This window comes from Antrostomus carolinensis, unplaced genomic scaffold (assembly GCF_000700745.2).
Source record: "Antrostomus carolinensis isolate BGI_N321 unplaced genomic scaffold, ASM70074v2 scaffold32201, whole genome shotgun sequence".
Lineage (NCBI taxonomy): Eukaryota > Metazoa > Chordata > Aves > Caprimulgiformes > Caprimulgidae > Antrostomus > Antrostomus carolinensis.
Window position 1 is genome coordinate 3,087 of NW_010294026.1, and position 14,020 is coordinate 17,106.

Consider the following 14,020-nt stretch of genomic DNA (forward strand, 5'->3'; position numbering starts at 1 on the left):
GTCCTGAAGGACAAGCGTAGCTGGCTGCATCAGTCTGGTGGTGACTGTACAGAATTTGTAGCACATTTGCTAACTTAGTTTAGCAAATGGAAAGAATTAAAAAGAAAAAACAGTGTTGGTTTCAACATTCATGACTCAGAAGAATTTTGTTTCTGCAGCTAGGTGGTTCCCCCTCCTCACCTTTTCCAGAGAATCACATTCATATTGCAGGCTTAGTTCAGGCACTTCTTATAAAATGTTCATCTGGAGTAAAAAGTCTGCAAAAGTTATTTCTGCAGAATTTAAAAGTAGCATTTCAGTCCCATTAGAGTTCGAGAGTTAGGTCCCACCACATGATTATGGTTCTTCTTATCTCTAATGATTTGACTGCTGCCATGAGACATTTGGAGGCTACTGTATAGCTGTAGTTAAGGTTTCTCCATAAACAAAAATACTTTCCTACCTATTAAAAAAAAAGAAAAAAAATATACTAAATGCTTTATACAGACAGAATCTGCTACTATGGAAATAAATAACACGGAGTGGAAAAACAGTGTCTTAGCTGTAGGATGCTAAGCCATGGAATGTCACATTCACATTTTCTGGAGACTAGCTGCTAGTTGGCAGGAGTATCTCAATGTCTTTGCCGTTTGACACTACAGTGTTGTTAGAGCAGCTACTTGCCACGTCCATGGGGGCACCCAGAGAGGACACCGGGGAGGAGGTTTTGGGGAGTGGAGTAGGAGCAGCAGGTGACTGAGCGAGACCAGGTTTCTTTGGAGGAATGGGTGGAGGGTTCCCTCTTTCTGCTCTAGGAATGGTTGGTGACTTAATTCCAGGAGACAACGGGCTTAGAGGACTGGAAACCTTGCCAGGGCCTGGAGAGTGACCAGATTCATTCTTAGGGCTCACAGGATTTGCCAGATTGCGATAGTCCGTGCCAAAAGGTGAGCTGTTAGGGGAGACAGGTTTAATAGGTCCCTGCTGGCTGGTAAATCTGGAGAGGACCTGAGTGACTGTATTGCGGGCCAGCTGCTTGGCAGCAGAGTTATCTGCTAGAGTAGGAGACAAATCCCGTGAGGGTGGGCTCTGCAGACCACTTGACTGATGGTCCTGTTCAGCTTGAGACTGAAACTTGTGCCGAGCTGCGTGGAAACGTTGATTGATCCCCACCTGGTAGGATGACTGGTAACCAGGGCTGCTTGCTGAAGCTCCAACTAAGCGTTTAGACAGCACTGGCGAGGAGCAGGGAGAAGGTGTCAGGGAGGAGGCAGCTGTGCTGCTAGGAGACAGGGAGACCCCACTAGGGGGGAGCTGGGACATCAGATGCACCGGTGACTCTGTTCTTATAGGAGAACTTCCATTCTCAACTGCATTTTCTGGGGCTGCACCAGCAGATTTCTCCTTCTGAACTTGGTTCTCTGCTGCATTTGTCTGCAGTAGCTCACCACCCATCTCTGTATCACAATGACCATTGGATTTTGCATAGGGGTGAGGAGGTGTAGTAGGGCTGGGAGACGTGGGATGCGCAGCTTTGCTTGTGCTGGCAGGATTTGCTCGGTCTGCCTGCAGACACTCTGTCTGGCAAGACACAGACTTCACTGTGGGACTGTCAGTTGCAACGCCTCTGGACACCACCGAGGGGCTTGGCTGCAAAGCCTCAGTAGGATTGTGCTCCTGGCAAGAAGCCTCCAGCTCTTTTAGAGCTTTCTTCAGACATTCCACCTCTTCTTTGAGTGCTTTTGTACGGTTTTCTTCTCTGTTCAGCTTGGCTTTCAGCTGTTCTCTTTCAATGTCAAACTCGGAGAGCTGCTTTTCTACTTGTGCTTCCATCTGTAAACCCCGCTTCCTCTTGGACGCCAGCTCCTCTTCCAGTTTACTCACCTTACTCTTCTCTTTTTCCAACTTCAAGCTCAACTCTGCTGTCTTCTGCCCCTCTTCAGCTGCTTTGGCAGTGGCTTTCTTGCACTCTACTACAAGCATGGAAGACAGTTGCTTGTGGCGTGCCCTTTCCTCTTCCAACTGGCTCGACAGCTTCTTCTGTTCTTTTTCAAACTTTTTCACTTGGGATTTTTCAAACTCCAACTGGAAGATAAGGACAAAACAGACTGTAAGGGAACCACAAAACCTCCTGAAAGTAAATGCAGTATAATGCCCCCAAAGGGAACGGTGTTACTGTGTATCTTGGAGAAATTCTCCAGTAAAAGATGGCAATGGCAAAGAAAGAGGCTCTTGCCCCAGGTATCTGCAAGACAGACTTGGATGACTCAGGATGCAAGTATTAAGAATTATTACTTACTAGTAGTTCTATCATATATGAAATTCAATTGACCTTTAGTGAGACACACACTCAGTCTGCCAGGCACTGACTGAACAGGCGCTCTGGAGCAAAGCTTCCTTCCACCTCATTTACTACTTTGTCAGTTTGCCTTTTAAAGGCATTTAGACTTTAAAATGCTGATGTGCTATGTATGGTTAATAAAGTCTACAGCACTCGAGTAACAGAAAACAGTAGCTTAAATATTTATTATCATCTCTGAATAAGCCCCCCAGGAGATCTTTTATGACTTATTCTGAATTTTGAGTACTAGAGAGCCCTATCATTTGTAAGTGCAGCCCTGTTCTGGAGAGCTTCTCAGATTTCAGGATGAAGTAGGACTTAAAAGCATCCAATTAATAGCTTTTAGCACTGCCCAGCTACCAAAACATCCCCAAAAATTAAGGTTGTTTTTCATATGGGAGTGCCTTACAGAGGAGGGAGGTCCCTACTACTCTTTCAACACCAAGGTGCAATTAGACATCACCACCAAGTTCACCACCCAGGAGCCTGGGGTTTCCGAGGGTTGGGTAATTACCAGGGCGTACCTGCTGGGTGAGCCGCTCCCGCTCCTTCTCCAGCATGTAGGTGACATCATCCCCCTCCGCCGTGTCCTGGGCATGCCGCTGTCTCTCTTCCTCCAGGTCCAGTATCACCTGCCAAACAAACACCAGTCACTCTGATGCCTGGGCACACTTACAAGCAGGGAGAGATCTGCACCTTCATACACAGTCCAAAGCCAAATGACATGGGAGAGCAACCCCTGTGACCTCAGACATCCAAACTGAAGTCAAAAAAGCAGCTTTTGGCCAAGTTACAATACTACATTATTATTATTATTTGGTATAGTTGAGTCAGTTTGCAAGAGAAGTTCGGAAAAACCTCACACTGGATGTATCTTCATTTGATTATTAAATAGCTAAACTGCATGCTCTTCCCCCAGAGTGCAGGATAGCCTTGAGAAGTTCACGTCTTCTGTCCTTGGTTGCTTGGTGCCCTCATCAGAATCTCCTGGCAGGACCATTACTGTGGACTCCAGCAGGAGCAGAGGCACTGCCCAGACACTGTGTGTCCAGGAGACACGGGGCACTAACGATTACAGCAAGACGATCCTTGTTATGGTTTCAGTGGTAATTTGCATTCAGGCTGCTCCCCCAGTTTCTTACAGGGGATTTGAGGACTGCAGCGCAAAGTTTATTTTAAAGAACATTAATTTGCTCTTCCACTTAAGAACAAGATGAGCTCTTGAAATGAAACTGCTTGCCATAAGGACCCAGTTAAGGAGCTCCTTCAGCTTTAACGCTGAATTACATGAATAATTGAAATTCTATTAACAAAAAAGCCAGAACACAAACTTCCCAAGTCACTCTGCTGTATCTCACCACCAAAACTCTAGGCTCTCTCAACACATGCTCACCATGAATTTAGCAGCTCCTCAGCCTTCCTGAAGTTTAGGCTTCCAAACAATATCTTTAAGTACATAAGGAACCTTATTACAGAAGGAGAAGGGGGAAAAATATCTGATTTTAATAGTGTAATTTAGCTAGATGCTTGGCTGAAAAGTGGAACGCAGCCTTGCTGTTACTTCCAGTGACTTAGAGGACAAATTGAAAGCTGAAGATACCTCCAGCTGCCCACCCCAAGCATAGTGTCTGTGATGTACGAGTCAAGCTGGTTGGTTGCTTATGTCATAGTAAGTTTTCTGCAACAGAAATGCTTTAGATTATTCACAGACTGAAAGGAACTTGCTCTGTCTTACATCTATCAAAATAGGTTCCAGGAAAATAAACTTGAACCCACATGCTGATGAGCAATGAAACGGAGGTTTCAACTTTGAACCTTTTGCTTAGAAACAGAATGTGACTACTTGTATCTGAGAACTTTGTACACGATTTAATAAGTTTTAATCAAAGCAAGAGTGACATACCTGAAAAAAAATAGAGGATGGCATTGGCCCAGGCACAGGCAGTAGCCAAAATACACCTTGATCTGACATTGTACAAGGCAGCTCCTGGGCACTCGTGTAACAGCACCGCCTCACAGCCAGCCCCTGACTCCAGCAAAACTTACCTTTCTGTGCCTGCTTTCCGCAGCAGCCAGTTGGGATAACATTCTTTCCTGCATATTCTTGCAATGTTTCATCACCACTTTTAAAATAGATAATGGATTGGAGCATACTGGTTGCTTTTCACCATGATTTCCCTCTTTCAGGGTCTCAAAATCTCTCTGCAAAGCCATTAGTGGATCGCTGATGTTGTACTTCCCATAGCGTTCTTCAATGAACGTGTCTCTGTGCTGGGCCTGCAATACAAAAAACACAGAAGAAGGTAAATATCAATTCTTGCTCCACAAAAGATTTAATCATTTACTGTTTCAGTGGAAGAGCAGTTGTGTGGTTGTCTTGATTATGTCACCATCAAAGAATTTAGCGTTGAGCAATTAAAGGAGTTTTATTCTCACAATAGCCTATAAATCAGTAAGTTGTTAATACAAGCCTTAATATTCTCACCCAGGTTAAACAAAGTTTAGTTTCTCAAGAAGCAAGATAGGACTGATTAGTTTTCTTTTGGTGACATCTAAGAATTAAAGAAACTCACACATACTAGGCTTTACATTTACAGCATTTAGAATCAGCCATTCCAGCTGGAAATCTGTTGGGATACCAACAGCCTTATCCTACTGAATGACTACTGTTATGTTCTGAAAAAACCAAAACAAAAGTTCATAAACACACAGATATTAAAATATTATCTACATGTTTACCACCAGGATAAGAAACCACATGAAAACAGATATCCATGCAACAAAAGACATAAGGGGATAAACAGACTTAGACTCAAAAGAGCCCTCGGAGCTCATCTACCTTGGCTCCAAGAAATGTAATCATTGATTTTGACTGCAATGGTTACAGGTGAAACTCTGTGTGTTTGTGATAAACCCGTGGTGGTGTTTCATTCCAGCGTGTATCACTGACAGCACAATCCCCTGCACAGCAGAGCTGATGCACCTTCCAAATCCGAGGTTTCAATTTGATTCTTCTTGATTCATTAGTGTCATGGTAACCAGTCCTTACGAGATAATTCCTACCTTCCCTAGAGGGCTCTTGGTGAGGCCCCAGAGAACGACCTGGGCTTTCCTCTGCTCCGCCTTTCTCTGACATGCAAGAGCCCTGGTACCTTTAACCAAAGTGTGCTACCACCTTGGAAGCAGTTTAAAGTGTCCTTTAGCATGTTTAACTAAAGCACTGTGTGACCTACAGAGGAAAGTGATGGGACCAGCTGCACTGCTCTGGACAGAGCACACACACACATGTTTTTGCCTCGAGAGGCTGCTCCAAACAAGTGCTGCCTGCGTGTTACCAGGTGTGCTTCGGCTTTCTGGGCATGCACTGCTCACATCTGGGCAAACCTAGGAGCACAAACAGAAAGGAAGCCATTCCAAATTAAACACAGTGGCTTTCCAGAGTTGGTGAAGGGCTCTTTGCACAAGCTCCACAAAGCCCTGACTGCGCTGAGGCTGTGAAATGGCAGGGGGGGAAACACGCTCTCTGCTTTGAACAAGGCACAACAGCCCCAGCCCCGCTGCCTGCGGCTTCAGAAACCCCTCCAGCCCCCAGGGACAACCATCAGCAGCAAACTGCTACCCATGCCTCATGGGACTGCTGGAGGACATCCTTTAGATGGGAAAGACTGAGCCTGACTAAGATAAAAAAGACAACTTAGAAGCCAGTATTCATTGGAGGCTGTTTTCTGATGTCCCAGTAAGTGCATCACACATGCAAACACTTCCCCCATAGCGATGCTCCAGACACCACCCCACGCCCCAGCTGGGACAGAAAAGCTAACTGCTGTGACTGAGCTTTGCAGCTCAGAGGACTGATAGACAAACAATAAAGCTTTGCTTTACTCAAATAGCTCATGAGATTTGCTGGTCCCACCTTTATTCTAAGATGTAACGATGTGATTAGCACAAAAAAAATTTAATAAAAGTCAATCTCTGCTCTCAGAGGGGGAAGTGTCTGCATCACCTTGACAAGAGACATAAAAAACCAAACCAAAATACTTTTCTTTCCATACTGCCTCAATGACCAAACTCAGTTAGGGACATCTGTCCTAGGAAACTGCTTTGGGGGTGTATTTTAACCCTTGGAGTAAGTAAATAAAGAGAAACAGCTCATAGTCACAAATACCCCTCCTTCTTTATCAGTATTATCCACCAGGAACAGTGGGTGCCTTTGATCAGAGCTTAAGATATTGTTCTAACTTTACATAAAAAAAAGAGGAAGGAAAAGATCAGCCCTGGAAATGGGAGGGTGGCCCTGGATAATGAGCTGCCTCTGGTTTAATGAATCACAGGAAAAACTACAGACTTTGGTTTTAGTTTTTGTTGGGTTTTTTTTTTTTGAGGGGCAGGGAATCTTCAGTTATTCTGAAGAATTTATAAAAATGACTCAAATATAAAATATAAAAATGACTCAAACCTCACTACAAGTGCGCAGGGAATTTCTAAGTGACTCAAGCATTAAAAAGTCTGTAAATACAAATTCAGACATTCACCCAGCTGCTTTGACAGATGAGCTGCTCTTCCCTCAAACCCAACTCCCCGCGGTGCTGGTCACTCTACAGCCACAGAGAAGCACAGCAGAGACCCCTCAGCAGGGCAGCGGTGCCTCAACAGCGTGAGCAAAGAGGGGACATCTGAAAAGTTGACTTCTAGGCAACTTCTTTCTCATAAGTTTAAAGAACTGAGATTAAGGTCAGACCCACTACCCATAACCTCTCATTTCTTCTTGCAAATACTGAAGGTGTAACAAAAGCCACGTTTTCCCTGTGCTCCTGGCAGCACCCGGCTCTGAACTCTGCTGAATTTAGTGGGATGGTTTATTTCCTGTCTGGAAAAGAACAAGAAGTTCTTCCTTAATACTTTGAGCAATTAAGTATTTTCCTGAACTTGCATGACAAACAGAGGAGACTATCATAACATTAATAGCTTGCTGAAGTCCAGCTATTCTTCTTTAGTAGCTGGCAGAGCATAAACATTTAATTAAAGTTGTCTAGACTAGGAAAAGTCTTCAACAGGTCATCGACACCGACCACATCCAGTTTACAAAAACAAATGCAGTGCTTTGGCATTTGGAAATGCAAATATGGATTTTCAGGCTGCTGCCTGTGACACCTTGATGATGGAAGAGATGTATTCTACTAGTGAGTCCAAAGGGGAAAAATCAGCTTAGATTTCACATCCCAGTATGAACCTCTGAACACACAGAAACCCACAGGAAATCAAGCTTCAAGAATAAGGAAATAGGGTTACAAAAAGCATTGTTAACTTAGGAGGGGAAAATTTAATCTTGAAAACCAGAGATGACATACACACTTCCAACAACATCAATTACGCTTTGAAATGAGATGCAATCTTCTGCCATAAGAAAATCTTCTAATTTAGTACCTCCACCTGTATCATCTCATACACACGAATTTCAAATGCTTACAAATTTCTTTTCAAAACATTCAAACTCCAAAAGAGACTAAATGGGCTATTTGGCAGTTTTGAAGACTATTAAATTGCTCTACTCCAACAGGAAAAAAAGAACATTTAAGCTTGGGCTGCACTTAAAAAAAGGAAGCAGCTATGCACACTAACTACTCTTGAAAATAAAACTCCTGACGATCAGAAGAATGGGGCGTGTGCAGAGGGGGCACCAGTGTAAAGGGGCTGGCTGGGGTGAGGGTAACTGATGGTAATTCTGATTTTACAGAGCTGAAGCCGTGTCTGACACAACTGAAAAGATGTTTCCTGTGCAGGCAGGCAAAGCAAAGGCTTCACTTTGTCAGGGAAAAGCTACTGTTTCCTCTTGGGATTTCCAGACTGTTTTGGGATGAATGTTTTTCCCATAATCTGTGTAATTTTGTGTATTTCCTTTTAGTGAAACCTTGTTTATGAGACAGCATTTTCTCTCTCCCTTCAATAATCTTTACAACTTGTTTTACTGGAACATCAAACAGGGAATTTCCAAGACTTGTTTCAAGTATTTTTTTGGACCCAAAGTAGAATGTTACTCTTGCCTGTAATTTTAAAGTTTACATGGTACAACACAAACACGCTGTTAATTAACTGCAGCTACTGCCTGTGCACTTCTCTGGCAATAACATGCACAGAAGTTCCTCCTTTACGTTGCACAGAGTGGCACAATCTTTAAATAGCTTTTTACTGCCTTGAACTTCCTTATTAGATTCTCTCCCCAGACACAGCTATTGGGAATAAAGACAAGCTGAGGTCACAGCAATCGCTGAGAGAGAGAGAGAAGGGAAATGGGGGTGGGGACCACTTGCTTTGCACAAAAATAAATGTCAAAATCCTGGAGTGGGATTCCGAGTCTTACTTCAGCTCCAGCTCTGAAGCAATGCCTAGCAGAGCTCCACACAGCAGAAATTATACTGCTCAAATACAGTATCTGTCTTAATTGCCATCATTATATCAAGTGAACAAACCAGATAAACGAGAGCCACACAGATTTGCCCACATAAGACTTGTTATCAGCTTCAAAAAAAGTAAGAAATTTTCTGAGGAAACATCAAGCAGCAGAAAATTGCGACTTCTTTCCCTGGGAACTTTTGGTTCGTAGCACAGACAGTACAAATCCCAGCTTGGTCGTGCACAGCTCCCAGCACACTTGTGATGGCAGCCTGGGGACTGCACCCTGTGCTCACCAACTGCACTTTGTCACCATTAAAACAGGGAGCCCAATGACACCCAGGCAGCTGGAATTCAGAGCTGGAGCCATTCCAGCCTGGAAGCTGTTCCCACACCTCAGCTCCTCGTTCAGCTCCTCTCTGGGTACTGAGAAGGTGCAGAGAATCAGCGTTTCAAAAAGACAGTGGCAAACAGTGCTGTTTCAAGCAACAGACGAACAAAAAATTCCCCAAACTTGGAAGAAAAGCTGCCAGAAAAGCCTGCACTCCAGCAGGACAGCGCCCAGGGGCTCCAAGTGATGCAAAAGCCTATCTGTGAAAGATTCACCAGCACCTGCAATGAGGTTTTACATTGCTGAACTTTTCTTTGATTTAAACAAGAGGTAGACTTTTAGTTTTTGAAACTGCACTGTACACTTAATTTCTAAATCCACTGACACATAAACGCTTAATTTTGCGATGCATTAATAGTGCTTTATACAGTGAATCACTGAATTCAGCAGCAAAGCCCTGAATACCAGCTCCCAGTCATTAACACGGAATAGACAGTTTCTGTGCCAGTGTCAATTGCTTGAGGCCTTATTAACATAAAAGAAGCAGCCAGAAAGCTGTTTCCTGTTTTCTAGAAGTAAACAGAACTTCATTTCTAATGTATGGAAAATTCTCTTTTAAAGAACATGGGGCAGGGAATAAAGTGCTCTAAATTGCTCTCTAGTGATAGAGACCTATTTAAATATTGAATTGTTTCCAGCCATAGTGTGCTATTTTAGAAGCCTAACCTGTGGTTCAGACATGCAATCCTTCCTACATGGCAGCAAGGACTGAGCATCCAGCCCTTAGCATTACACAACTCTGACAGCATCTGGTTTTTTGGATGATTTCAATATCATTATAAATACAGGAAAAGCAGCACAGTAAGAAGTGAGATTTAAGGTCTGTTCTGAGTAGAACGCTGAGATTTATGTACATGGACAGGAAGCTTTCAGGACAAAAAAACCCCTCTTTTTTTCAAAGAGGTTTTAAAATAGAGGAAGCAAACTGAAGCACTGGAAAAGAATATTTTGAATACAGTAAATTTGTTCATGTAATCCTTTATACTAATATCTCATGTTTGAATCTAAGTAACACTGCAATTTGAAATGGACATCAGAGTCCAGACGAGGTTCACTGCAAACACACAGGGAGAGGTGATGGTCCCTATCCCAAACACCCACTACTCAATTAAAAACCACACACAAGAAAAAAGTAAACCACAGAAAAAAAACAAACAGTGATGGAGAGAAGTCAGCAAGGGCAAGTCATTAAAATGGCAGAGGCTGCGATTAGAGGTGACCTAACAACTGCTCTTTATACCATGAACCTGAGCAGCAGACACACCTCGGGAGCCGAACCCTTCCTCCCAGCGCGCTGAGGAGGGATGCTGGCTCCGGGCAGGCTGCAGAGGTACCCAGGCAACCCAGCAGCACGGAAGAAAGGGTAAAGATTTGGGGAGGGGAGGTGAAGAAAAGCGAGGAAAGTGAAGGTGGAAGCCAAGCCAGCTGCCTCTGGAACTTGATTTTGACACAGTGAGAAACGGGGCCAGTGCCAGCCAACAAGTGTCCTGACACCATGAGGGAGAAGAAAACTATTTTAGGCTTTGTCATCTGCCAGCACAGATTCGCTCTGCTAAATGCCAGATGCTAAATGCTTTTCTCTAAGCATGCAGGAAGATCCATTATTGCAGGCTGTACTATAATCAAATTACAAGTTTACAAATTAAGGCATTCTTTCTTTCTCTGCAAGGGCTTGATCTTTCCTGTAATGTACCAAAGGATCTGCCCCAAACACCCAGAGAGTTCAGAAGCACTTAAATCTAAATTAGAAGTCAAATTAGCTCATGAGGGGAAACGCATTTTTCTTAGTATATGGGAAGTAAAGAGGCAGATAAACCTCTGATTTTTAACCACTGACATCTGTGTGTCTAATGGAACTGCTGGAGAAAAACACGGCCACTGCTGAAGATCATGCAAACCTCTAACAAAGCTGAGGTTCCACTCTGCTGCCTTCCCACACACACGTGCACCTCACATAAAACCCAATCTGATTGCAGAGGCAGAGTACACTGCTCATAACACCCGGGGAGCCCAGAGGCAGCTGTGAGGCCACAGCTGGACGATTCAACCACCGCTTCCCCCAGCCCGGGCTGTCTGTTCCCCTCTCGCTGTAAGTTACAGCTCCATTTATCCAACACACACAAGTCAAACTCTCAGTCTCTCTGCTCTCAGAGTTTCAATCTTTAATTCAGTCTTACAAGGCTTTTTCTTCAGGGCAGCATTTTTATATGTATCCAAACGTGAGTAAACAGATTAGCAAGGTGGGTTTTCCTTTAATTACAGTCACACACAATGAAACTCTTTCAGCTGATGGAGCCGTTACCACAGTTACTATCAGTAAACAAAAAGCACAGTAAGGCCAGAATTTCTCTAACTGTATTTTCCAAATAAATGGACAAAGAGAAGCTGAGAGTTTTCTGCCTCTGAAACTCTGTCCAGCCACCAGATTAAGCAGTTACAGGACTTTTCTCCTTTCACATATCAAAAGGGGAACGCAGGCTGCCAGCAGGAAGCCGGACACGAGCCGTGGCGTTACTGAACGTGGCTTTTGGACCCGAGCAGCAGCACAGCCAGAGACCTGCCCTTCTCCTACTACCTTCAGCTTTCCCCTCATTCTCAAGATGAAACATTCTAGCGTATCCCCTAAAGAAGCAGGGGGAGGGGGGGAAGAAAAAGCAATGACCTTTGATTAGCTTGGTAATTTATACTTCATAATTATCAAGTATAGGTTACAATTTCATTTAATTTCTTCTCAGTCATGAGTACTTGACAAATTATGTCAAAGGGTTTTCTAACTATATTAATGTCCTCACACAAGAGGGAACCACAGGTTAAATTTCAACAGAAAAGATAATTGCTTTATGCTCTTGGAAGGCACATGACAAAAAGGCTTTGGAATGGAGCTGCTGCATTCCCTCCCATCAGTCCCTGCGCTCCATTACATGCATTTCACACTGCAGCACCAAAGTGATGCTTGTTCTGGTGACACATTCTGACCCCACAGAAAGGCTGATCCCAGGACAGAGGAGAAATTTGCAAGTCTGTTCCAGGAGAGGAGCCAAGCCTTCCACCCGATCCACAGCTCTGAGAGCGTAACAATATCCCCCTGAAATAAACAGATTGTCTAAACGCAGAAACAATCAACAATAAACACGAGCTTCCTGCCTGTTCTGGAGGAGGCCTGTTCTCCCTCCGTCCCCCTAAAAGCTGCCTGTATTTGGACTCAAGCTACAGAAGCTGTTGCTGGAAAATCGAGTCCCTGCAGTGCTCAGGCCTGTGAGCTGCTGTTCCTCTTCTGAAATATCTGAAAGTTTAAACGTTATGAGCAGTGACAGGTCAGCTTGGAAAAGCCTTCAATATCCAACCCTGTCACAACTCATTTCTTCAAGATTTGACTCGTTCTATCACTTATACAACTATTTTTTCCACCTTACCGAGGTTGAGTGTCAACTAAGCACCCTTCAAAAAGCAGCAGTATTACACATGGACCACAGATTTTAAAAAATATTTTCTGGGCTCAACATTAAGACCCCAAACTGGCCACAGAGTGTCACAGCCCGCACTGCCTGCGCCAGGGGAGCAGAGGCACAGGGCTAACACCTCCAGCCACACTTCCCCTGCAGCATGAGCTATCCCTGTAAGCAGAGGTCCCACTTGCTCCAGCACCACCTCTGCCTCCTCCCATCACAAGTGCTCACACAACCATCACGTCAGCTGCACCGACACGGGTTGAAATTAACTTTTTGGGTAGTTTTAAGTAACTTTTTTTTTTTAGTTTTAGCTGCTGTCTGCTTTACTGGTAGGTTCTGTTAATGCTTGTGCCAGCAAAGTGAAAGAGCGAGTAGCTGAGCACACAGGTCTGCTCGCAGCAGCAGTGCCAGCTTATGTTGGCTTAGTGCAGCACAAAGCCATGGATGCTCTTCTTACTGCGACGTTACTCTCACACAAAGACTAATCTGTGATCCCTCCTGGTGAGAAGAGTTTCTGCTTTAGGAAGCCCTCCTTACTAAGGAGAACAAAACCAACAAAGGGAGTCTGATAGACCTTTTACATTTCTCATGACAGCAGAAACACTTGGTTTCTTTACAGAAAGGATGAAAGCACATCCCTAACGCTGTGCTTCAACACTGAAATGCTTCTTGCAGAGATTTCAATAATGAATTCCAAGACACAAAATGATAAACAGCATTTATTAGCTAATACTGCTGATATGAAGATGGGACTCTGGAGCAGTAATAAATCTCTGCCTCTGAACTTCACCTTGGATGCAAACGCTCTGCAGAACCTGTAGTAATACTGTTGTCATTTCTGTCTCTCACTGTGGTACTTACAACATACCTTTAAGGCTTCTATGACAAGATCTCTTGCTTCTAATTCTCCCTCAAGAATGCTAAACAGCGTCAGTAGTTCTGGTTTGCTGAGCTTTTCCAGATTCATCCTGAAAACCTGAAAAAGAAAAAAGGAACACACTTTACCAGGTATTTCTTTGTACATTAAAATCAGTATTCTAAGCTATGACACATAATCTCCATTTAAATGCAGCTTCCAGTTTTTTTGACTGCAAATTGCCCTGGGTGGGGGAAAGGGGAGAATACACAAAGCAAATATTTTCTCTTTAACTTCCAAGACCAGATGTAGAAGATGCATTTTTCACCTTTTCCCAAGGGGTCATGAACATATGCACACCCAGATGGTGCAGGGACTAACGTGACAGCACAATAGCCACCAAAGTTAACAGGGGAGGGAAAAACATGGATATTTAAAAGCTATAGGACTTTAAATTACACATCTGCATCACACAGCTGCAAACATCTCTGAAACAAGAGTGAAGAGTTGCGATGAACGGGATCCAAACTGGGCCACCTACGCAGCTTAAGGGTGAAGTTAACATTTCAGTGCTAGGATCCGTTCCTAGAGAAGCCATTCTGCATGGCTAATGG

The 14,020-nt window shown here is 43.8% G+C and overlaps 1 protein-coding gene across 1 annotated transcript; it reads right to left on the minus strand.

Annotated features, from left to right (window-relative positions):
• Window positions 1-212: 212 nt before the first annotated feature.
• Window positions 213-13,523, minus strand: CTTNBP2NL (CTTNBP2 N-terminal like). The gene is made up of 4 exons (XM_010177511.1): window positions 13,419-13,523; window positions 4,367-4,597; window positions 2,845-2,952; window positions 213-2,064 (listed from the first exon to the last, which is right to left on the minus strand). The coding sequence occupies exons 1-4, from the start codon at window positions 13,515-13,517 to the stop codon at window positions 589-591; spliced, it is 1,914 nt and encodes a 637-aa protein (XP_010175813.1). The 5' UTR covers window positions 13,518-13,523; the 3' UTR covers window positions 213-588.
• Between the last annotated feature and the right edge of the window lie 497 nt (window positions 13,524-14,020).